At 43.0% G+C, this 26,460-nt stretch overlaps 1 protein-coding gene across 3 annotated transcripts in view; it reads left to right on the plus strand.

The window, feature by feature from the left end:
* Positions 1-26,460, plus strand: part of SLC35F3 (solute carrier family 35 member F3) — a 166,345-nt gene that overhangs the window by 104,195 nt on the left and 35,690 nt on the right. For 2 of the 3 annotated variants that reach the window (XM_085055494.1, XM_085055493.1), the window contains exon 3: positions 15,954-16,278. In XM_085055494.1, coding sequence (XP_084911620.1) covers positions 15,954-16,278 — 325 coding nt within the window. Of the gene's footprint in view, positions 1-158; positions 384-15,953; positions 16,279-26,460 lie in introns of those variants that run through there. The other variant, XM_085055495.1, reaches the window with a different exon arrangement.

Consider the following 26,460-nt stretch of genomic DNA (forward strand, 5'->3'; position numbering starts at 1 on the left):
TGCCGGCGCCGTCCGGGGGCTCCGCAGCGCCTCTCGCCGCGGCGTCCGGGCGCCTCCCCGCCTCGACCCGGGGGGCGGCCCCGGGAGCCCTGGGGGCGGGCGGGGGGGGCCGTGCCGGTGACGTCGGGTTTGCAGCAGCCCCGAGCGGCAGCGGGCGGGCGGGCGAGCCCCAGCCCCCGCCGCCCGGTGCTGCGGCAGAGGGCGGCGGGCCGGGAGCCGAGCCGGGGAGCGCCGCCGAGGAGGGCTCCGGCGGCGCCAGGATGTAGGCGCGGGGCGGCGGGGAGCTGCCGCCGGCGACGGGCTCGCCATGAAGAAGCATTCGGCCAGGGTGGCCCCGCTCAGCGCCTGCAACAGCCCCGTGCTCACCCTCACCAAAGTGGAAGGTAAACGACGTCGCCGGGAGCGGGACGGGGGTATGCCGGGGAGACAGGGTACCGCGACGGGGGATGCTCCGCGGAGACCGGGTACCGCGACGGGGGATGCTCCGCGGAGACCGGGTACCGCGACGGGGGATGCTCCGCGGAGACCGGGTACCGCGACGGGGGATGTTCCGGGGCGACCGAGTGCGGTGCTGGGGCGATGCCCGGCGGTGGGGACTGCGCTCAGCGGTGGGCGAGCATTGGGGACCCACGGAGCGCGCAGCTCCCCCGCTGCCGGGCATCGCCGGCGCTTACCCATGTCCACCGCCCTGCTCGGCTCCGGGGCTTTGCTCGCCCGTGGTGTCCACTGGCAGAGCACCTCTCCGGAGCTCCCCTCGGGGCCGGGAGCAGCCCCCAAGCCCGTGGGCGAGTGCCTGCCATGCAGGACCCTTGGCAGCAGGGAAGATGCTCGACAGATTTGCTCTCCCGATGTGAGGAACACAGCCCCGTGTTCCAATCATCTGTCTTCACCTCTATTTGCCGATCCAGCTGCATGGTAGCTGTGGCATTGGAGTCTTATGGCCAGAAGGGACATTAGGAACCAAAGAGCAGTGGGGGACCACGGGGACCTTTGAAGACTTTCAGGGATCGTGGCAGGGGACCTTGAAAAGGACACTGATGTGTTCAGGAGGGTTCCACGGAGAAATCTGAAGTCTGGAGTGAGGAGTTGTTATCTTGGGTGGAAACCTGTAAGCCATGTCTTAGAGATGGAGAGCTGATGCAAAGGCAGGGTGCAGGTCAGGAAGAGGACCCCGTCTGAGGGATGGAGTTCAGCTCCTGAAGGAAGAACAAAGGGAAAGCTGCTGGTTTGGAGCATACTACTGGGGTATATGGTTGTTGGTTGAGAGAATGGAGTTGGTGAAAGAAAAAGGTTGGCCGGGGGAATGGAGGGAGGAGAGGCAGAAAAGGGATGAGCAAGGTGAGGCAAAGAGGAAGAACAGCTAAAGGGAAGGGGAATTATTGAACAGTAAGAGGTAAAATGTGAATGTGAGAGTCCATAGAAAGCTCGTGAAAAAGAAAAAACTAATGTTGAAAAACTGGGAAACAGAAAAAAGGAAAACAAAAAATGGTAGCAAAAACTCTGTGGAGGAGAAAGTGAGAAAATGCAGAAATGTGCAAGAAGACAAAAGGAACTTAGATCAGCAAGTACTAGTGGAAAGTAAGGGGTACCTGAAGGTTCTTACTTCAGTTCACAGAAAATTCAGCTGTTGCGTTCCCTTAACATAAAAACCACCTCCTGCAGAGATAGGAAAAGGGATCCCAGTTTTCTGATGGAAAGAGAAGGCCTAATCTGCATTACACTATAATTATCATTTTAAAAAGCCACTGGAGTTGGCCCTGTGCACAGTAGAGTGTTTCTTTCGAGGTTCGCATTGGAGGCTCCTCTGGGCAAGGAGCTCATCTCCCTTTCTTTTGGTGCACTGCACAAGCTTTATGAATCATAAATAATAATAACCTACCAGGTTCCAGCTTTGAAATGTGGGTCATCTCATTCCTCTTCTACCAGTTCAAATACAGTTTATTACCTACCTTATTTAGAAACAGAAGCTGAGCAATCTTCCACCATGCCATAAAATTGAATCCTTTCAAGCATTTCCATGTCTGCTCTGCATATCAGCTCTCATATACCCTATTGCTGCCCACCAGGGACTTTGTTGACCTAGTTGGACTTTTTCTTCTTTACTTCAGATTCCTTTTTCATCAGTGGCAGTAGTCTAAATTGCCTTGATAGTGTATGATAGGGCCTGGAGTTTCTTTCCTTCTCTTTAATGAAACAGACTGGCTCTGTTTGAGACTGGCTCTGTTTCTTTTTCCAAATCAATTGACAACATTTCCTTTCAGACTAACACTGTCTAATTTTGCCAGCTGATGTTTAAAGCCGTATTAAAAAAAAAAAAAAGCCAAGATGTAGTTGTAGGGAAAAAGAAAGTGAGACAGCTGGCTTATTGTGGACTGCTGCCTTCCCTTGGCCTGGCTGTTGTACCTCTGGCAAAGATTTGTCTTCCTCTGGTACTCCAAGTCCATTGCAAAGGCATAGATAATGTTACAAGAGAAAGACAGCAAAAACTTTCATTTGCTTCGTAGTTATGATTATTTTCTCCCCTATCAACCACCATCAAAGCATTTCAAGGATCTTTGGCAGAACCACTAGGAATATGTTCAGTTCTAGGATGGTTAGCCAAGAGGATCCTTTCATTGATATGCGTTGCTGTAAAGCCCTCCAGCATTTCTTCTATTTTCCTGCTGGTGCAGTGGCTTCTTTGCTTTAAAAGGAAGATAAGGACTTTGTGCGTTCAGAAGCGTGACTGCCATTTCGAATTATTTCAGAGATTGAATCATCAGTATGCTTGGAGCCTGCTGTACCAGCATTTTCAAGACAAGTGTGTCTACATGCATTGCTCAGGCAGGCAGTAACCATACCATGTGTTCTGTGCCTGGTGCCATTGAACACCCTTCATATTTTGAGAAATGTAGGCTTGGTGCTTGATTTGTGGTCATTCAACTTTCTGTTGTTTTTCTCACCAATTTCTGTCCACACTGCAGTGGCCATTCCTCTCAGACCAGCCAATTGACTGGTTTTTCCCTATTTGTACATGAAAGCACAGTGTACTTTGAGGACTGACTTCTCTTCCTTGGGAAGGTAAATATTTCCATTCTTGCTCTGCATCTCAGGATCTTCCAGAGATAGGTAACATCAGCTATGACAAAGAGCTGCAGGACAATCACCTCACCATGGAAAACATGTCCTCCACTTAATTAGCCCCTACTTAGACCTACTTATTCCCAGATTTTCAGCACCAAGGAAATGGCATTGCAGCCTCCCCATAGCACATTTCCTCTGCACTGTTCTGTCAGGAATGAGTGACTGGTGATATTCAAAGTTTCTTAAAAGGTAAATGACACCTCTCTGCTATCAATTGTCACACATAAACATCTAAACTGAATTGCCATGGAACCAGATTCTGCTCCATGTTCAGCTGGAGTAACCTTGCCTGCATTGCTGGAGTTTCAGGGAATTTGTGGAAGTACAAATGAGAAATAAATTCGGCCTTTAGTGTATTTGCATGCCTGCAGGGAATTCATCACAAGCATATCAACACTGTAATCACTTTAATAATAACTCTTTTCCACTTCTTTAACAAGCACAAACTAAAGATCCCAAGCACAGCAAAAACTTCCATGAGTAACAGTCGCTTCTTTAAGAGATGAGGTTCTTATTATCCTCATTTTGCAGATGGAGCAGCTGAGAAACTGCAGCATGAAGCAACTTGCCTAAAAACAAGCAGCACATCTTTTCACAGAGCAGGCAAGACCTACAGCAGACAGGAATGGACCCCCAAACTTCCCACACATATTTTTCTGGCTACTGGAAGCCCATGAATGGATGCAGTAGGGGTCGGAGAAGCCTTCTTTTATTGAAATCAGTGACTAAAGCTTCCTTTTTGGGAAATAATCTCAAATGCTGCAGAAACATTTCTGGAACAAATACTGTGTAACTATTAGCAGTGTTCTGCTGGTGGCATGCAAAGGTTTTGGTAGTCAGGCAATGTTTGTATGAGTGATCATTAGGGTTGGTCTCTTTTTCCGGGCAACAACTGACAGAACAAGAGGACACAGTCTTAAGTTGCGCCAAGGAAAATATAGGTTAGATATTAGGAGAAACTTTTTTACAGAAAGAGTGATAAAACATTGGAATGCTCTGCCTGGGGAGGTGGTGGAGTCACCATCCCTGGACGTGTTTAAAAAGAGATTGGATGTGGCGCTCAGTGCCATGGTTTAATTTAGTTGAGGTGTTAGGACAGAGGTTGGACTCGATGATCTTGAAGGTCTCTTCCAACCTAGTAATTCTGTGATTCTGTGACTTCACATCAGTAGAAACAAGATTTGCGGCCACTGGTCTTTTTCATGTGGAGCCATACATGACAGACCAATGTAGTGCTTGTGCCTCCTAGAAAACAGAAGCAGCCAGTGAGGAGAGGCTGGTGTTTGGGTGGCTCAGGCAGGGCTGTTGGTTTAGGTGTGCTTCCCCACTGAAGCAGCCTTGGCAAGGAATGCGTGTTGGCTTCTGCCTGGAGAAATCAACTTACAAAGCATTCTCTTTTGTGCAGGCTGCCTTTCTGCACAGGAGGCAGTGTTCAGTGTGAACAGTCAGGGCACTTTAACCCACCTGGCCCTTGCTCCTTAGCTGTGGTAGCAGTTTTCTCCCTCCCCTGACCGGACCTGGGGAAGGTGATGGTGACAAGTTCTCATAAGTGGGGGTTTAGGTTTGCTGTGTGTCTGCTTCTCCATTGGACCTACCAGCATGCACCCTGTTACTGCAGCGTAAAGATAATGTCACTTGATGGAAAAGCAGTACCCTCTTCCATGCTTACTGTGGGTACTGAGTGCACATGGGCAGTAATTACACTCTGGCTTTGGCCCAGGGCAGCTTTTGCCCAATTTTTGTATTCCTTGCAGTATTTTCAGTTAGCACAACAGCATATTTGAGCAGATAGCCAAGATCTTGTTCCAACGGCGTGAGGAGTTTCTTGTTGCATAACACCTGGCTCACTTCCCAAATGGCACCATGCTTTCTTAGGCTTTAAACAGCCTCAAAATGAGCTGCTCTTAGCTGTGCTAGCTTACTCACTGGGGAGTCCCTCCAGCTCATCTCTGATTGTGTCCTGCTGGTTGTTTCATTTACCATCTCGCCTGGGCAAACTCATAAGGTATAGGTTTGGAGGTGACTCATTACTTCTGCTCGGTGTCCCCTCCTCAAATGATAAAAAGATAAAATAAGACTATTTTGCTATTACTAAACTAATGCCACAGCAGTTTTAATGCATCACAAAGATAAGTTATTAAAGATTTATCTAAGCTTCCTTGCTTTAGTGGCTGAAATGAGACAATATGTACACACAATGGACAAACAGTAGTTTCATTTACAATGACAGACCTTAAGAATGACAGTATTGGATCATCTTCTCAGTTATTCCATAGATCATAGACCATTACATTTCACCCACTTATCCCTAAATGAAGTAAGGTGCATTTTGTAGTCATCTTGAATCAATTTAGGCATTTGCTTTCAAAAAATAAGCAGATTACTAATCCACCTATTTAATTATAGATTTCTCCCATGAGAAGTTGGAACAAAAAACAGTAAAAAATAAATATGAAGCCACCAGAATGCATTACTCACTGTCTCCTGATTTCATTTTATAAATCTTGTAGAAGAAATTTTGTCCCTCTTTCCTAATGGCTGACAGTTGTAAACAGTAGGATTTGTAGCAGCTCAGTGTAAGAGCTGGAGTTTCAAAAAGTCACCTAGTTTAATGTACAAGTCTAAGTTAGCTCGACATGTGTTCCCCAGCAATTTCCCAGCAAAAAGGCTCATATATAGGATTATTTATGTTGTTGCTTTCCTAGTACATTGTACTCAGTACTGCACATTCACTTATATAGTAAGCAGCTCTCTCTGCTTGGCTGGAGTACCTTTGCCAACCTTTAGTCCACAGCCCAGTTAATCTTTGTTAATTATAAACCGTGAGATGCCACTGCAGACCTGGATAGCATCCTGCGGAAGCGGGAATTTGGCCAATGAAAGAGTAGATTTACTTTGTAGTCTTCACTGAGCTTTGCTGACAGCCACTGCGGCATGAGATCAAAGGCAACAGGAAACAAGGTGTTTTTAGCAGTGCAGAGCTGGCTTGCTTCTAGGCAGAGCTGCCCACCATGTACTGGAGAAATCAGGTACCACCTCCCGTGTTAGCTACCTGGCTCCAGACACATGGGTCAGAATGCAGGACAGAATGCAGAGGTATCCAGGCTGGAGGTTTTGTGAGTCCTACTCAAGGCATGAATTTGGACATGAGATCAAATGCCCTTTGGTTATAGAAAAGTTGTATGTTGACTCTTCTGAAAGTATTAGGTATACGTTTTGTTCAGCATCACTATTTCTGACCCCAAGCCTGAATTAAAAAGACCACGAACAAGCCTGAGCCCCATAGGCTTTATAATCCAGTCATGGAGAGTACAGAAGTGAAGAAGTAAGAGCTAGAAAAGCCTTTTCCACAATCACCTCAAATTCCCTAGTGCAACTCTCAGCAAGGGTAATATTTTATTTGTGACTGAAAAAGGCATGAGTCTGTCTTCTGTAGCTGACTGAAACAAGTGAGGAATAGTGGGTTGCAAAAGCCCTTCTCCCTGCAAAGAGGATGAGACAAGTATCAAAGAGAAAATAGAAACCAGAATTTTTGCATGTAATGTATTTTTGCTTAGAGTTATACTGAGTACTTCAGTGCCCACGTGGGCCTAGCCAAACCTGTATTTTTTAAAGAAGACTCAGCTTTTGATGAATTTGCTGCTCAGAGGTGAGGAGTGATCCCTTCTTTCTTCCAGTAGATCATTGAGTAAATCATGTGGGGACTTCTGTTGATACATGTGCATTACTCTAACCGCTGTGAGCACGCTCAAGTCCATGTCAAGTTCACACTAATAGCTGGTTATTGGTTGACAGAGAACAGATGCTCCAACTATCTTGTTCTGAACTTAGGACCTAAGAAAAGTATTGTGTTTGAGGTTCAATAGCAGGTTTAGCCTTTAGCTTCTAGGAGAAAAATCAGGTGGAGTTATAATTCAGTATGCAAGAAACCAATGGGCTACAGCAGAGTCTTCTCTATGAAACTGTGCTTACTTGAAAGCCCAGCAGCTTGGAATTTTTGAAAGCCCCATGAGAAAGAATGAGCATTGCCTTGCTTTTTATAAAGTGCAGTCAGCAGAGCCTCCACAGTTAGCATGAATTCACTTACCGCCCTATATATATGCACTGTTATAAATGTGCTCTTTATATTAATATATAAGTAATTGAATTCCCTTGGAGATAAAACTATTACTCAAGAAAGACATGTAGCACTCAAATGCCTGGATAATTAATACAGTGGTTTCCTGCAGAGAATCCAACCTGGTTTTTTACCATCTCTCAACCCTTTGTTCAGTCTGAAATTTGAACAGACTGATCAAAATTTGCCCAGAATACAGTTTTGGTCATATCTGATTTTTGTTCTGCTTCCATAACTCCTCAAAGTAAGTGGTGAAAATCCCAGTGACCTCACCAGGTAACTCACTGTAAGATTCAGTCCAATTTTTATTAAATAATGAAATGCAGAATAATATCAAGAATGTATCATTTTAAATCAGGATTACTCTTTGCATGCTTTTATGGTGGTTACTTTCCAGTCCCACAGTGCTGATACTGTAAAAATCACCCAGTATCTTCCATTTTCAATGTGGACTCCAGTCATGAACTCTGATTAATAAGAAGGACAGTATTTAGGGGAACTCCTCACCTCACAAAATTCAAAGTGGAAAATCATTATGAGACCCATTTAAATGCAGCACTTTTAATAGAATTTCAAGGCAGTTGCCTCTGAAGATAAATTAAATGGATTAAAGTCCAAATTGCTGCAGTATGAAGTTGATAACTTTTCTGTTCTCTTTATATCACTAACAGGAATTAGAATATATATTTTGCAGCAAGCATTGCTGGCACATTTGACAGAGGCAGAAAGGCATATGTATGGAAGGGAGGAGAGTTTGGCATATCTTCAAAACATATGTGGAGATTATTTAATTCCAGCTCTTAGTACGTTTAGATATAATATTTAGCACAGGACAAAACAGGAATTAATATATAATAACCATTAGTGATAAAATCCACTATAGCTTTGAGTCATACTTTAGGATATGAGAGTACCTGCTGTAAGAAACTTAGGCCTATTTGATACAAATCAAGCTATATAGATGATCTGCTGATATCAGTAATCTGGGGCAGATTTCCACAGATGAGAATCACCTTGATTGTCAATAAACCACAAGTCCTGTTTTCTACCCTGCTGAAACTAAGGTTCGAAGACCAGACAAGTTCAAATATCCTGCATAGATTATTGTTAACACTTTACTTTTATAATTAGTTAGTTTCTACTATGAATTTCAATACATGAAGAGGGTCTGAACTCGGAATGCTCTTTTCTTGGTTTGAGTTTGTGTTCATGCAATTTTCCCCATTTTCCTATACCTACTTCCCTTATTCTATAGCCTCAAGCAAATTCAGACCTTCTGACCTAATAGGTTAATACCCTGGTTTTGTTCTTTAAAATAATTCTGCTGTGGACTCTAAAACTATTTTCTGTATTAATTTATTCTTAATTTACTCGTGCTATTTCCTGATCCAATTAAGTAAAATTATTTTTATCTGTTACCGTAAGAGCAACGTATTTAAAGAAAGCACTTTAAAATTTTCTCAAATAGCATCTAAAAATCCATATGTGCAATGCTGTGTTGACCAAATATTCTAATTTAAAAACTGATTTAATAAAGGTTTATGGGGTTTTGTAAATTTTTCCATTATGATACATTAATGGATATTCATTTAAAAATAAGAGTATACTAATCTCTTAGATCTTCAGCTGCAACCATGGTTGGAAAACTGGGGAAATGTGAGCAAACCCAAAGTCATTGCAACGCTGTGTTACAGTCCCACCCACGGGGACTCACAGCTTTCCTGGAGGAACCCGAGAGCAGCTTCCTCAAAAATCACACGCAGCTGTCATATGGGGCCTGACCTAAAGTCCATTGGGTCCTGCCTGCAGCTTGGTGGAATTGAACAGGAACATGTATTTTCTAGCATGAAACTGATCTGTCACAGTGTGAGTGTGCTGACAGCTGCAGTTTCCCCAGATGTAGAAAAGATTTCTTCTGCTCGGTTCCTAGTAATTTTTGGCAATTATTTTGCTTTTCTCACTGCTCTTGAACACTGAGTTGCCCTTTTCCATGGAGCAGCCTGTGAAGAGCTCATAATTGCTGATGGCAATGGCCAGAGCGTGCAGCATGTGGGTTGTTTACTCCCACCTGCACCTCTTTATCAGCACACTTCTCCATCTGCCAGTGTGTGACCTAGTCACACCGTCTGTCATCCCCTGCAGCTGGCCATTGCCCTGGCTGACCTGCCTGACTTCACATCATCAGGAAACTTTGTCACATCATGGCTTGCTCCCTTGGTCAGGTTACCCATGGTTAATGGTGAAGAGTGCAGACCTCTGCAGAGCTTTGGCCCCTTCCCCCATTGCTGTGTATACTCCTCATTGGTTTCCTATCCTGTACTGAGCCTGTTATCCATTCCAGCATCTTCCCTGTCTGCCTGTTTTCTGTAAGGCCCTTTGGAGTGGAATTTTATCGGGAGCCTCTTCAAAACCTGGAAAGCCATCCTTTATCTCCTTTATCAATGTGCCTGTTGACCACCATCAGAGAATACTGGTGAGGCTGCAGGATGAATCATCTAGTTTGCCCAGCAGATGATGCTGTCCTGTATGTCATCTACAATGTCCATTCTAACTGTTGTTTACTCTCTATATCACTTACAACTTAGTTTCAGAGCTGAGTTGGCAGGTAAGTGGCTGAAGCCTTTCCTTCAAAAAGTGGAGGTGGAGTGTGTGCCCCTCTTCAGTAGCTCAGTGCATAGAGCAGCCTTCCACCCCTCTGCTAGAAGGAGCAGGGAACCTGCCTGCCAAAGCCCACAGGCCCTCCAAGGCCAGGGGAACCCAGATATCAGCAAAGCTGGTTGGCTCAGCATAGAAAACATCCTTACTTATTAGGAAAGCATAAACTGAGGAGGTCATTTGCCCAGAGGAGAAGAACTGAGACCCTAAGCCTCGTTCCAGTGACTACTTCAAATACAGAATGGAAATATTTCTTGGAGATTACTCCTAAAATGAGAGATGGAAACTCTCAAATGTGTCTTTGAATCCTGACAGAGTCTGGGTGTAAGAGAGGCACATGGGTGTTAGGAGTCATGGTCCTTTGGCATGCCCAGGAACAGATTATTTGGCATCTGATGAGCAGTAGTGGAACTGGGAGGAGGTGACAGCTGCTGCAAGCAGCTTTGGCAAAGCTAAAGCTAATTTGGAAAAGGAGGGAATGTCCCTTGATGCAGAAGTTGGGCTGTGCATGCTCTCATTACAGCTGTGTGGGAAGGTTGATACATGGAGATTACTGGCTTCCGAAATGAAATATTAACAGTTTCTCAAAACCAGCCACCAGGATGACTTGTGAAAGGAAAGACCATCATTGATAATGGCACAAGGAAGCTGCACTGAGTACTGGGTGGTCTGCCATGTGACGAGTGAGTCCCTGAGACCTCACTCTTTAACCTGACTGACTACAGAGAAAATGTCTGGGCAACATATCTGAACAAATATCAATATTTCAGGTTTAGACAACTGCAGTGGTGATTACAGATGTAAATCACGTCATAAATTTGGTATTTCATCTTCTCTTCACAGGATGATGCCTCAGCTGGTTTTTAACAGCTTAGCTCAAAAATCTTGAACACCTAAATAATGCATGGTTAGTGTGGTAGGAACAGGGTAAAAGCTGTGGTAGACAGCAACAGGATAAAACCAAAATTTGAGGAGTTTGTGAGTCTGCTACTGAGGCAAATAATATTGGATGTCCAGAAAACCACTGTCAGAAGTCATTATGTGTGTTCTCAGGTATGTTGGAGCAAATTATCTCCCACTGATCTCTCCATGTAGTAGATACTGATTGAAGAAGTCACACAGCATTCATGGCTGTGAGAATATTCCTTGGGTAGTATCCAGCTTGATTCCCTAGCCATGTCAGAGGTTTCTAGAGCTCTAACTCTAGAAAGCTCACCATACTGATGGTGAGGCACTGTCTTAAAGGACTTGCCTCAGCTCTTTCTCCCCTCTTTATGACAAGCATATATTTTGCCAGCTTTACAAACTTGTTCTGCGCAATGCTCAAGCAGTTACAAAACATTTGACAGGCTGACAAAATGGAAATACGTTCAGGATGTCTCATTTGTAATTGTCAGAGAGACCTGTGACGGTTGTTCTTTTTACCAGAATTTTTTCCAGAAGCCTGATTTCAAGAACTGTTTAAGAATATGCTTACTTTGAAGCACATTCCTAGCCTGGGGGTCCTGGAAGAGTTGTGCATTATCATTAGGTACATGTTTTGGTCCCTAATAGGCAGGACTTTAGTCTGTAAGGGTCACTTTCTTGCTCTGAAGGGTTGGCAGGGGCACACAGCACTTGTGTAATACTTCTTTCCCTCAGTTGCTGACTAGCTGACAACAGCTAAAGCAGGTCACTAATGACAGCTAAATATGTTCATGTGGCGCTGCACAGCTCTGAGTCCACCAGCACTGTCTGTGGTGGCTTTACTCCCTGTTCCTGACAGCAGTGGTGGAGAGGTGGGACTCATCTCACCCAGCTTCAGACACCCACACCACAGACACCTACTTCCAGCTTGTCGCCCCAGACTGTTTAGAGCTGGTGGAGAGAAACAAGCACTCAGAGAGAGTGATTCATCTGGCTTGTTTTAATCATCTACTTTAGGAGGAGATAAATCGTGCTATGGAAATGTCTTTTTTCTGTCTACTAGCTATGCAGAAAGTGTAAATCACTGTCTCAGATACACAAGTCTGCGCGGCAGATGTCTCAGACGAAGAAGATGAATGCCACCCTTGGTTCTCATCAGTATCATACTTTTAACATACACATTGAGGTACAGTATGGTCCCACAGTAAGCCTAGAGGTGTCTAGCTGTGCACAGGAGTCTTAAGACTCTTGTACAGACTTCAGAAGAGGCCTGCACAGCCTATTTAAAGGTGCTACCTTTAAAGTTTTAAAGGTGTAGTGCCTTCCTGTGCCTCTTTTGCTTTGTGGCCTTTAGCTGGGACTGTGGAGTAAATAGCTCAGGTATAGATGTCCCTACTATAGGTATTTGAAGTCATCTGAAGGGGGTCTTAGCCATAATAAAGGAAACAAAAGGACATCTGTTTTCTGGGGCTGGAGATCTCTGTGGGTAATGGCATTGGCAGTAGCTTTGGTAATAATTTCCTTTGTTTCTGAATACCATGGAAGAGAGGTTGGACTGAAAGGGAGGGAGGAGGAATGGTTCCATTTGGAATTTATGAAAGCAGAAAATGAATGAACAAAAGGGACAATGAAAAACCAAAATTAGGGAAAGCAAGATAGGCATTTTTCCTCTCAGTATCTTAATTTGTTCTTTTGGGGGATACAGTAGCATACAGAACAGTCTGCTGCAAGAAGCAATGGAAGAAACCCATTAAAAGTCTGCAGAAACAAAATTCTTCAATGTCCTGCCTCATCGATTCTGAAAAGACATTTTGCCATCTTTAAATTAATGTGTATTCTGTTGCCTGCTAACCCTTGTGCAGTGTTAGAGAGAGAGGAGCTTTTCAGCCGTGGGTTTAACGTCACCCCATCTGTGCACCTGTGGTTTGGGTGAGGAAAATGTCCCAGGCAGAGACACAGGGACAAGACAAGGCAAACCGCAGCTCTGGATTTTGTGTTTGCCAGCTGGCAGGCAAGTGCCCAGCATGGTAGATGAGAGGAAGAGACCACATGGGTGTATATCATCTGTAGTGTCCACCATCTTCCAGACAGTCTGGTTTTTTGGGGCAGATAATGTCCCAGGTATCCTCCAGGTCAGCGGTGCATCCACTGGAAAAGGCTGTGCCTGTTTGGCATTTAAGCCTCCAGCAGCACAAGCACTCATGAGGACACAATGCAGTTTCACTGACAGATACTGCTGATACTGACAGTTATCACAAGTCTCAGGTTGTAACTGTTAATCATCAGACAGTGATTTTTACCCCTATCATGAAATCCATTGTGCTTGGGATAGGTTTTTAGTCCCTCCAGTGTGTAAATGCATTCAAAAGAATGAGCATCCCTAGAAAGCTAACCTTTCAGGTGCAAGGTCACTTTGGAAATGATACATGCAGTATTGTCTATTGCTGAAAGCAGATGCTTCTGTTGGTGTGTTGAACACAAAATTAAATATACCTGGACAAGTAATTTTGCCTATGTAGCAGAGACATCAATAAAGTTCAGCTTTAGGCATTAATTGCCATGGAACAGAGTAGAAGGCAGTGAAATCCCTGCAAGCTGTCCCGATGAACTGCTGACTCTTGTGTACGTGCACAGTACAAGGAGGACCTCGGCAGGTGGCTTCAGCTCTTCATGGGGAGAAGATCTTCACCACAGTGTCTGTCGTGGGCTGTCTGTCAACACTGTATTGTCAGATGTTGAGTGTCTGCTGCATCAGACAGTAATGATCGATTCTCATTTTAGAAAAAAATAACACAGCTTCAGTGTTGTGATTTAGAACACCTACTCATCTTAAAATCTCATATACTCTAGTGGCTTTAGGTATGTTCCCTAATGTTAAATATCTTCAGCAGGAGTGGATTAAATCCTGGTTTCCTGTTTCCCAGGGGAATAACTGCTGAAAGATGGGAATGGCAGATACCCCACTGGCCGTATTCTAGAATGAGGAACATTTTTGCCTACCTCTCCAAGTAGCTTCAAAAATGTAAACTCTTGAGTGCAGTTGCATTGATGCAGAGGCACGAACTTAAACTCTCGTTCGGCACCCTGGTTGCCTGGATTTGTTTTTTTCTGTGCCCAGAAATCCCAGTGGTCCATGGAAAGAAGGAGCTTGTTAGGCTATGTGAAGTGTTTGGTATTGCAGTGACAATGCCCAGACTAAGATCTTAAGCAGAAAGGAAAGATTCGGTGACCATTGCAGGACTTGGGTGGTGATCAGCAAAGAGAGTGCTGGTAACTGCCCATTACATGGTGAGGTTAAAAAAAATGGATGTACCATTGTTTGGTAAACTGAACCCTGATATTGGTCTGTGCAGCGAGGCAAGAAGCAATGTATTACTAAGAAAATGCTTTAGAATTATTTTGAATGAGATAAGCATTTGCAGGCAGTCTATTTTTTTTTTAATTCTAGCTTCTTTTAACAATTGGCAGGTAGCTTGTAACCTTTCCATTATGTGTTTAATACAAGGTCACATTAACTTTGGCTTGCTGGTGCATCTCTTGTTATGTGGTAGGCTGCCCACACAATCTTCTATTGAAAACTGCAATAAGTGGAGAGATCAGCAACATCCTTCTCTCTCTGATAGCCACTCAAAAAGGCTAGATGTTTGTATCTTTGCTGCTGTACATTTTTTTAAGGTATCAGGCCATCAAACAGAAGCCACAGACTTTCCTGTTAAAAAATACAGCTTTACAGGCAAACTAATGGTACTTTTAGCTCAGATCATGCATTTCTTACCGGTAGAGAAATAATTAAATAGTTCTTTCCATAGAAAGAAACATTTTCTTCCGTAATGTATTAGCTCATGTAAATACAAATGTAGGTTAACTTGAAATTAGAGATTTTCCATTCCAAACACTAATTCATACCAGGATAAGGAAGGATTTTTTTTTTTTTTTTTAATGTGGATCTCTCTTCGTCTACCCTGAATATATATAAACGTTTGGCAATAATACAGTCTCTCATTGTCCTGGCTTTAGTTACATGTTTTCATCTTTCAATGCAAGCAGTAAATGCTGGACACTTTTGAAGTTGTAGATTCCTGGATTTCAACATGAAGTACTGTTACTTCCTGCTTCAGGCGAATGGACCAACTAGACTGCAGTGGAGCCTCCAAGAGAAATCACTGCTGAGTGTTGTATGTGGGTGATTGACAACTTCAGGGGATCTTGAATGGGGTAGATTTAAGAAAGGCAGGTCGAAAGCCCTAAAGGCAATGGCCTGCTGCTGAGGTTTGCCAGCACGTTTTGATCTCTGTGAGAATTCAACCATCTAACCTCTCTTTGCTCATTTCTTCACAAGCTGGATGCAGTATCTACTGACAGCTGTAGGATAGCAGGGTTATAACAATTCATGTTTGAGGATTGAAGCGGCAAGGTTTTTTAGGAGAGAAATTTCCAGCAGCATGCTAGGCTCAGTTTATAATGGGGCAAAGCTCCAGTCCAGTCTCATTTTGTCCAGGATTTGACCTAAAAAAGTTAGGGTTTCCTGGTTGGAGGTGGACTTCAAGGCAGCCTGTGAGTTGGTCTAATTTTTGCCATCTGGCTACAGTCTCAGGAGACCTGTTTTTCCAGAGATCACTGAAATGCCTGGTGATCCAATTTAGTATTAATCATGCTACTTATGTTGCAGTGATTTTGCTTAACTTCAAGATTAAATATGTTGCACTCCCTTCTCTTTTAAGAAGCACCATATTCCATAAACTGGCCATTTCTGCATCTTCCAACACAATAACAATTTCAAGTGTTGTTATAATCCCCTTTGCTGCTTTGTTCAACTCAATATCATATTTTTTCATTCATTTACACATCCTAACAGCACGAGTTTAAGTGGTATGTTAAGCCTTTCTATGTACATCAAAGCAACATGTAATTTTCAGTTCCATTTTACCCAGCAGCTTCTAAATCTAGAGGTGATAATTGTTATTTGCATTCTAATTACGCCTCGGTTCAACCAGAGCCTTTGCAATGATCTAAAAACAAAGGACATTTTGTGGCAAAATCCAGTGAGTTCCTTTGCTCGTAAAGCTCCACGTGACTGCAGAAGGGCCTAAGATTTGAAAACTAAAATGCAGGATGGATTTCCTTAGTAAGCCACGTGTTTTCTCCTCCACAGGGGATGAGCGCTCCCGGGAGTCTCCAGCCCCAGCCGAAGCACAGATGCAAGCTGGGGCGGAAGGCAGCGGAAGGGTGAACCGCTGCTGCTGGAAATGCTCCGTGACGCAACTCAAGAAGATTTTCTGGGGTGTGGCCGTGGTCCTGGGTGTCTGCTCCTCTTGGTCAGGTTCAACCCAGCTAGCAAAACTGACCTTTAAGAAATTCGATGCTCCCTTCACTCTAACGTGGTTTGCAACAAACTGGAACTTTTTATTCTTTCCTTTGTATTATCTTGGACATGTTTTTAAGTCAGCTGAAAAGCAGTCTCCAAAGCAAAGATACAGGTATGGGAGCTTTCATTTTTAATCCTGTGGTTCTTGCATGCTGCTCTATATTTAGCAGACATTTTGTTCAAATCAGTCAGTCAAATCAAACTTTTGTTTGCTTTCCTCACCAGGTTTGTTAAAGGATGATCTGAGTTAATTTTGTGTTTTGTGCTAGGTGCTGTTATTACTCCTAATTTGATTTCACTCCAGCAGTAAAAACTTCAGATTTATTTCCAACACATACAAGTCATGTAATGAAAGTCTGCCTTTTCTGCAATTATTTATCAAGAGTTTTCTGCAAACATAGTTTTTCTTTATTAATATCTCTTTCCCCTACCCACAGCTGACTTCTGTGTCAGTCTCTGAGTAAGCTAAGTAAGCTTTTCTTTTCCAATCTCGGGACTAGAGCAGAGCCTCGAATAGCTGAGTAAAAACTACTGCAGTATTTTCCTGGCACTACGCCCTTGACATCAAAGGCCAAGCTCTGATCCCAGTTAAACTTGAACTGTTGTGTTTATTTCCGGGAGGAAGCGCAGTCATAACCAAAAGCAGCACTTTGTTTTCAGCACACCTTGTCTTTATAGCAAGCCAAACCCACAAAGCCTGAGTTGCTCATGGAGAGCCCTGCATGCCCATCCTCCTTGAGAAGCTGAGGATGCTCTGTCTGCTTGAAGGACTGACTGCCTCTCACTGAGCACTCCCTCAGCTCCGCTCTGCTCGTTTTGGCCTGAGAGGTGTCTGGGACAGATGGGATGACTCAGCCATCAAGATGTCCCATGTCAGAGAGCTTCCCTGATACGTGGAAGGATGTGAACAACGTTTTCCCCTTCTGTTACACAGTGGGGCTCATAGACTTTTAATGATGTAGCTCAGAAAAGTACACAGTAAGAAGTACACATTTCTCAGCTCACAGCTGTGCAGCAGCAAGGTGGAAACTTACTACAGGAAAAATCTAAGAAACCAGAGTACTTGGGAAATTCTCTACCTCAGATGACTAGGGTTAAGAAATTTTACTGCCTAGCCATCATTACAGTTTCTTAATCTTTTAGATAATGTGGGGACTGCAGATAAAGGATATCACTGTTCACTGCAGGGTCTAGGGCAGGATCCAGAAGTTTTAAAGGTATTTTCACAACTGCCATGTTTCCTGTACTTCAGTCTTGTATTTGTTCACAAGAAATGTGGTTGCTTCAGTGATGAGGGGAGTATGGAGGTTACAGAAAACTACAGTTTAATCTAAAAACAGCAACAAATGCTAGCCTAAAAGCAATTACTTTTTTGTTTCTTTGGTTTTAAGTATTTTTTTTTCCAGCTGCTCTCAGATAATGTTGTAAATACTGCTGAATTCCAGGGTGAGTGGTTGTGGTTTGCCAGATCCCTGGGGTTAAAAACCCAGAGCATTGTACTTGTTGTTGCTGCAAGAATTGATAGTTGGTAGATTTATGTCTTCCATTAATTAAATGAGGGCTGAATTGAAGAGCAGGTGCAAGCCCTGCACCCTGTTAAGGATGCAAGGGGACATCATTAGCAGTAGGATTGCCCAGGCTTCATAGACTGAGGGTTTGTGTGTCTGAGAAGCAGACTGGATAGGGTTAACTTAGAGAGGTTTTTCTGGGTGTCAGGGAAGATGTGTGCATTTGGAGATGTGGCTGTGGTTCCTAGCTTTGGTGCAGATTTGTTCTGTGGTTTGCAGGAAGTCACTGCAGACCTCTGATTTCCTTGTACTCTCTGTTCTTTTGGATGAGACAGTCCTGTAGGGAGGAGGGAGGACTCCCCCTTACCATGTGTTTACGTAGTGTCTGCCTCAGCATGTCCACTCTCTACACTGAGGCCTTTGGTGGTGCTGCACGAAGAGTTGGTGTGAAAAGATTGACTGTTCATCTGCTTGCTCGGTTACAGCTGAGATGTCTCATGCATATACGTCAGTAAACCCAAGCATTGCGGTCCAGCCTCTCCTCTTAATTATTCCTCCTTTTTCCATATTATACATGTGTGCATATATATAGATAAAGACATATACAGGGACGTTGCAGCTCTATATGAGGCATCACCATCTTCAGTAAAGCTTGCAGTCCAAGCATGGTTGGATGTGTTAGGGAGACATTTTATGGACTTCTGGGTAGTTAAAAGAAGACAATTCTGACCTAGAACCAAAAAGAAACTAGCATAATCACTTTCTACTTCTTTTATCCTTCACTTTCATCTATATTTTACATATTATCTGAGCTCTCTGGCAGGAATTTGGAACAAGATAAGTTAAAAGGTGGTAGTGGGTGAAGGTGGAAATATGATGTCTAAGTCACCCTAGAAGTGAGATAGAAAAGGAAAGGGTTGTCAGATCTTGTGTACAGTGATTGCTTAAATTCACAGACACCTAATGTTTTTTGGCAGCAAAACTCCCCAAGGATACCTGCACAGCCACCTCAGCAGGGCTGTGCAGCTCAGCCTCCCCTCCACCCAGCACAGGCAGTGCTTTCACATTGCTGCTTCCTGAGGGCACCAGGGGTACTTTGGGTGCCTCCCTGTACAGCTAAAGAGCATGTAAAGGGCAGCAACCACCAGGAAAAATACACAAAAGGGGATCATAAAATGTAGCAACAGTGACTAGATATGTAGTCCCTCCTACACAGATTATATGGTTTATTACAGTTTGTAAATTCCTGTTGTATTGTGCCAGTATGTATGCTATGCTGTAAATACATGAATTTTTATGTTTTGTAGTCTCATGGAAGAACATGCGTGTCGTAGACATAAATCAGTTTTTAGCTACAAAGGTGGTTTTTTCCCTTTTTATAGCATGTATAAGAGTAGTAAATTGCCACCAAGCTTTTGTAGTGGCACATTGAGTGCCAGAGCAGGTTTACTCAGTTTCTTTATAAGATTTGGAATATTAGGCCACAATGTGAGCTGTTAAGGATTTATGATTCAGTCATATTGCATGGTAAGGAACTTGCTGCCTAAGCTGAAGTAGACTGTCAGTGCACACCATGGGGAGAGAGTCACTCATCATGACAAACCAGAACTCATGCATTCACTTCCAACTGCCCTTTACTCTCTGTGCATCTCCATAAAAATGCCAGGGTGGTTCACAAGTGTAGATTGCTCAGGGAGAACTTCTCCCATGGTTGCTACCAAGGATGCCATGGTGCAAGACTGTGTGTGTGGGAGTGATATAGAGAGCTCTGGAAGGCCACAGAAGAGCATGCCAGGGTCAGCATCACTCTCCTACGTCTTGTACAAGTGCTCACTAGCTTAAAATAAAATTACTGTAACTAAATTATTATTCATTTCAGCCGTTGTCCAGTCCAAAAATAACACATATAATGATTTGTGCACCTAATGCATCATTTAAGAGTACTTCATACTTTTTGCTTCCAAACTGCTCTATAAAATGACACATTTAATCTGATGAGCTATCCTCCATCATACCTACATTATTAATTTATGAGGTAACATAAATTAAAAGCACTAGGGCTTAAAACTCCCTGGCTACATGAAAGATTAAATTAAAATCTCTGCAAGATATTGCTTAGCTTTGTGTATCTCTAGGCAGAATGAAACACGCCTTTTATAAAGATTCACCCTCTGTGTTCCAATTGGGAGGAATAACAGAGGGGTTTGTGCACATTTTAGAAAAAATACCTCAGAAAGCTTGTTTGTTTTGATGGTATGATCTTATCTAATGATTTTTTTTTTTTTAGAAGGAGAGGGAAAGACTTTCAAGAATGGTTTGCATGATGATTTTTTTTTTTTTTGTCATTTAGATCTTGATTTTTATTTCATGAAGCTTTAGGACTAAAGAAAGCACCAGAAGCTAGAACTAAATATTTTCTGAAACCTTCTGAATGCATCTGATGTGTTGGGTGAATGAAGGAATCATCACAAGTACCTGCCCTGATCTGCAACCCCATTTGAACATGTTTTAGAATGTTCTTTTTCACTGATTCAAAGTTTAGTCTCTATATTGCCCCCAAATTATCTGCTGCTAATCTTTCGGAATTTGAAGATTTTTCTTTGAAAATAAAGAAAAAAGTTGCAGGTAACACCAAAGTATTGTTATGTCTTGAAAGTGAACCAAAATACTGGTGCAACAATGGTGGAAGACCAATGTAGTAGATCTCACTCACTATGATTTACTGACATACTGACTTCACAAGAGTCACTTTTGATCTATATGCATATAGGCTCAGAATCAAGATTTGGTTCTTCAGGGGCCACAAAGTTTCAGTGCCATAGTTTCACTTGAGGTCCAGGAGAAGGTGGGCCACTTTCTAAATGCTTTTCACAGGTATTTCTGCTACCATGGAGGAGATGAGATGCTAGCCATCCTCCCAGTGATTCAAGGAGTTGAGTCCATTAGTTTAATCCTGACTCATGAAAGTGCAACTCACTGCACCATGGGTAGTGCCCTCCTTTTCTGCAGCAGGCAGAGAACCCTCCGTACAGCACTGGTTACCAAAGCCCTGGCCACGATGAAACTCTAAGGGGAAAGAAGGTCAGAGCCATTTGGCAGGACTGGATGCTGTTTTACTATTGATTTTTCAGTGGTTTGTGTTCATGAGTGTCTCTTACCCAGCAGCATTAAAATGTTGCAGTGTGGTTAACTTTTGGCATCCTACTGATTTATATTACTACTTAGATGGGAGCTTCACCACCAGAGCAGACAGCATTAAGAGAGTCATAAATAAGCTGTGGAGGCATCAAGACAAGACAAATGCACCTGTTTTTAGCAAATGTCATGCAATGAAGCATGTTTTCTTTCAAAAAACTTCAGTTTATAAACTCTATTTGTCTAATTCAGAACATTATCCTTAAAATAATACCTATTTCCTTTGTGTTCCTCAAAATAAAATCACTTTACATTTCAAGTTCACATTAGCTTCTTGGGAAAAATAAAAATAAACAAAATGAACCATTGAAATTAAAAGGAAAAGCATTTGATTCTTACCTGAGTTAGACGGAGACCAGTTAGGTGTAACTCCAGATTAAATCAGTTTGATCTCTACAGTCCTCTGTCAGGACTCACCTTTGTGCTTGGTATCAAAGCAATTAATTAAAAGAAGATGTGGATATCATACAAGAGGTTTATGAAATTTGTAGTCATCTTTATCTCTCCCACAGATACCTGAGCTGCTGGTGGCATTGTGTTATTCATGGACCCCATATCACTTCTCTGTTTTCAGTGAATATGCACTTTTCTGCCAGAGGGTCTAGCTGAAGACAAGGCCAAATTGTACAATGAGCAAGTAGCAGTAGTAGTGAAGCCTTCTGCTGGAACAGTGTGATGTTTGTGGTAGTGGCAGTGCCGGTGTGCATCTGTCCAATGTCCAACCTGCTGTCCATACGGCACCAAGCTTGGTCACAGAGCATTCATTTGGGTTTAGCTCAGTTGAAGCCCAAGCCACAGAGCTCAGGGTGATGCTGTTGTTAACTTCCGTTTCTCAACAGTTGTTACCTCTTCCTCATCAAACCTGCAGTAGCTGCTATTTCTTGCCTTTTGAAGAGTAAAATTCATCCCCATGGGATGTGGGATAGCTGTGTTGTCACCCCACAGGGGTTCTGGAGGTGGCTTCTCACTGCTGCTTCAACATAATACAGCTATGCTGCACTATTGCCAGATGAGCGCCTAAGTCAGCATTTCAGCCACTTCTTTGGGGAGACTTGTTTCCTTAGGTGATTAAAGATTAATGTCATGGTCTCTTGGTCTTTATGCCTCCTGAAACAAAACTTTCTCAGCCAGCTGTCAAAAATAGGCTCTACAGGCTGCCTGTTCTTGAGAAAATAACAGCTCCAGAGCTTTTCTAAACTAGTTTTCTATTCACATCAGTCTTCTCTGAAGACAGTACCAGGTGTTGGAGTAGGGAGGAAATGTGCCGCAGCTGGCTTCTCAGTGTCACTCTGCATATTCCAGCACTGCCGGCTTGGAGGTGAATGCCTGATTTCCCTCCAAAATTCATGGGGAGAGCAGAAACACAAACATGAAGCATGGAAGGTAAACAGCAGGGAAAGGTGAGGAGAAAGAGAAAGGCTGTGGTCAAGCTGGCTGCTAGTGGGAGCCCTCCACCATCCCAGAGTGAGGCACCTAAATAGAATTGAGATACTGCTCCTCTTGGTGTCTTCCACTGAAAAGCTTTAAAAACTGCTCCTGGACCATGGTGAAGGTGATGGTTTTTCTCTCCCTCAAATACTTGGTATGGAGCTTGGTACCTACATCAGACTCTTGATGTGAGTGGCTGGCAGAAAGCCAAAATTAATGCCCAAATCCTAACTTCTCTGGAGGTAGCTCTCACGATGGTAAGCCTGTATGGTGGGCTCAGGAATGTAAGGTGGCATTTATATGCTCACCTCCCTTTCTAAATCTACCCCGGCTTTTGTGACTCCTGGAAATACCTTTAAGAGATTTCTTTAAAAAAATCTGTTTGACTAATTTACTAATTCATTCTATTCAGGTAGCTAACCCTGTCTCTGAGAACTTGTGTCTTAGCTTTTGTAAGAAAATGGTCATGAGTCCTTCTTTAGGAAACCAGTCCTTTCTAGTTTAACCTCACAGATTATACTTGGAGTTTGTGTTTGTTTTTCAGACCATGGTGTTCTGCAAAGAGCTTAGCATTCATGTCTTGTGAAAAGCTTTCGCTTAATATGAGGAACCTTCATCTACTGAGAATCACCTCTCTGGGCTTTTGGACTTTCCTGAAATGCTAATTGAGAATAAAAATTGGGTACTGCCTGATCAGGAGAAACCCACGTTCTTTAATCTTGAGCCTGGTTTGCAAAATCATTCCAAGGATGGTTGAATTAAGTAATGTCCTGTAATTTTGTCTTGTTGTTCCATTACTTTTGTCTCCTCTGCTGTGGCTTGAACAGATGCTTCAAAATAATTACATTATGTGCCTCCTATGAGGTAAGAGTGCTTGAGGCAAGGATTAGAAAGAGAAGTGATTGTTTTTGTTACCTGCAGAAAGGGCATGTGCTATGAAACTATGTATTTATGTAATGGCTTTTGTGTGGAAAAAAATGTCCTGTCTTGCAGCACTGAATGATCTCTGGTCAGTAGTTAAACTGCATTTCATTAACATTGCCTCTGGTTAGTGAAGCAAGCTGCCAAGCTCCCACACTGCTAGGGCTTTTCTCAAGAGACTTCAAGAGCAAATTCACCTATACTGGTTCTACCCAAGAAGATCTGACCTCTTTGCACTCACTGAGACCATGGGACAAAAGCAAACCAGGCTGAAGGAACCTCGGGTCATCTCCTCCCTTTCCTGCCTCCAGGTATTACCTAAACACACAAACAGAAAAGTAGCTGTGTTTTATGGCTGGCAAAGGAAAAAATGGACTGGGAAAAGAGTGTGTGATCATGTTTACTGCATAGACAAAGACGCAGAAAGCTGAGGTAAGCATCAATTTGCTGTTTTTCCAATCATCTTAACATGGTAGAAGGTTTCAGAGGTGGTCTTTTTGCAGAATGTTGTTTACCTTGGTCACCACACCAAGTACCTAGACCCCCAGTGCACAAACTCATTAACTGGGGACTGTCCTAGATAATTTTCCGTGGTGTTTACAACAGCAACAAAAATAACAACAAAACCCAGGAAGGAGTGATAAGGAATTCTGCTTTTTTTATTTCCAGGCCAGATATGTGTCAAAATATCTTGAAGGCATCTACCTTTAAAGCTGCTTTAAAAAAGGAAAGTGCATGTATGGCAACAGACTTTGTGGCTATAATTAACAGCTCTCAATAAAGATGGATGATCCAGTGAGAAGTGTTGGAGGCTGGCAGTACTACAGAAGTGGAAAAAACCTATTTGTCCAGCTGCCTAGTGGTTATGGACTGTGTCCAGATTTCCCAGGATTGTTTGTGTTTGTATGAAAAGGCAGCCTCATATAAATGCACATGTACCTGGCTGAGGATCCTGTTCAGTCCAGGTCTCCAGGAGCTGGCCACCCTTGCATGTCAGACAAAGCTGTAAGTGGTAAAAAGGGACCAAATGACCAAATAGCCAAAGGTGAAGGTTGGCAGCAACAGAGGTATATGAATAGGGCATCATAAACTGAAAAACCCTGTCAAGCAGCTATATAATGTTGTCTTTGAGCATCCGTAAGGGGTTTTGGAGGGAAATAATGTTAAGGTATGAGTGGAGGGACATACAGGTTAATATATGTGTTCACACACTCATGTACAACCATTTTGTGTTTTCCAGTGTTAAAACACCTTTCCAAATAGTAGCTTTTTGCCAGAGAATCCAATCCAAAAATGGGGAAGGCAAACAATATCTGGATTTGTTTCCTTGTTCACCTCCTTTGGGTGGCAAGTAGCAAAGACCACTTCTCTTCAGCCTGGCTGTGGAAAAGAAACAACCTTCCTGTTGGTTGGTTTGCTGGTCCCTGGGGTCAGGGCTACAACTCAGCCAGTTTAAAGGAAAGAGCCTCATTTACTTTATGGCCTTATGGTCATTGCTGTGTCATTTGGGTCTCTTGGCTAAGCAAGCCTACACTGTCTACTGTGCCTACCTTATCTGTCCCCTGTTCCTCATACCTCCAGCTGAGCCATTCTCCACCTAAAGCTGGTGCTGGTTGCTTGTGGTTTGTAATTTATAAATTGTGTCCCTGGAGGTAGGGAGCTGGTTACTCATCTGCTGAAGCTGCTCATTTCACAAGCAGCTAGAGACTGCTGCAGCGTTCCTTTCATATCTTCAAAAGCCTTCCACTGCCTCAGTGAAACATTCAGATTCCCACAGGGGCAGAGGGCCTCTGGAAGCCTTATGTGAAGGATGGCATCCCCCATCTCTTTCAGCATTCAAAACTGTTACACCTCAGGGATCTCAAATCGTCGTGACTGCCTCCTCAGTGACAGAGTATTAATAATCTTTATGTAGTACATTGCTAAGATGAGGCACCTTGGTAGGAATGGTATGAATCCAGGTCCATTTGCTAGAGGAGGACTCTGTGTCTTTTTCTTCTATGTCATCTGGCATTTGCCTTTGCATTGTATCTAGAAAAATGTTTTGCTTCACCAAAATACCGCACTTTTTTAACTTAATTCTCTTCGCTATATCGATTTTAGAGGCCAGCCAGGCCAGCTGAAAATTGTATCTTGCTTTTTCTGCACTGGAACTACAACTTTCTTCGCCAGTCTGGCTTCTTACCTTCAGCTGGAGTACATATAGATTTCCAAGTACAGAAAGATAATTTTTCCGCTATGAAAAGCTTTCCTATTCAATAGGATACTAGAAAATACCAAGAATTTAATCTCTGCTTTCAGTACTTCTTAATACTGACTGAAAGAAAAATGAAACTACAGCTCTGTAATGCTGTGTGATATTTTTTCCATCTAACAAGTGGTGATCGGGTTAGACCATAATATCCTGAACATCAGGTCATAGAATCATGGCATAATTCTAGCTGCTGGGGACCTGGGGAGGCAGCCCTAGACCAACCTGCTCGGTGCAGAGCCATACCATATCTACTTTTTAGTTTTGTTAATTATTAGTGATCTGCAGACACTGAATGAGGCATAACTGTTATTAAATTTAAGTGTGCCTTAGTGCATTTTTTATTGCTCTGTCTCCAGGATACCCCAAAATTACAGGTACCAGAATGTATTGCCATGAATGGTACCCTTTCCGCTTCTGTTTGTCTCTTTTTGTCAGAGCCACCTTAAATACTTTTCTGTCGTCAGGCAAAGATACATTGATTCAGACCCTGAGCATCTGATTTATTATTTATTAACCTTGAAATTGAAAAAGAAATGGTATTAAGCCACTAAAATGAGGGCTTAACTTATTTTTAATAATCAAGCAAATATTCACCTAGCATTTTTAGTATTTCATTAAGTTCTCTATATTAAATGTGATGGGTACAGGCAACACTTGACCCTATCTGGAATACCTCTACTGAGCCCCATGACAGAATGATGATTTTGTCATAGAATGGAAGGGATCTTAAAGATCTTCTAGTTCCAACTCCCCCACCGTGGGCAGGGACACCTCCCACTAGACCAGATTGCTCAAAGCCCCATCCAACCTGGCCTTGAACACTTGCAGGGATGGGGCATCCACAGCTTCCCTGGGCAACCTGTTTTAGTGCCTCACCACCCTCACAGCAACTCATTTCTTCCTAATTTCAAGCAGAAAGGGTCTGGCTCAGTGAATATTAAAAATAGGAAGTTAATAAGTATTTAGATGTATTTCATCTTGCAGGGGG

The sequence above is a fragment of the Lichenostomus cassidix genome, chromosome 3 (assembly GCF_008360975.1).
Source record: "Lichenostomus cassidix isolate B80296 chromosome 3, HeHo_3.0, whole genome shotgun sequence".
Taxonomy (NCBI): Eukaryota; Metazoa; Chordata; class Aves; order Passeriformes; family Meliphagidae; genus Lichenostomus; species Lichenostomus cassidix.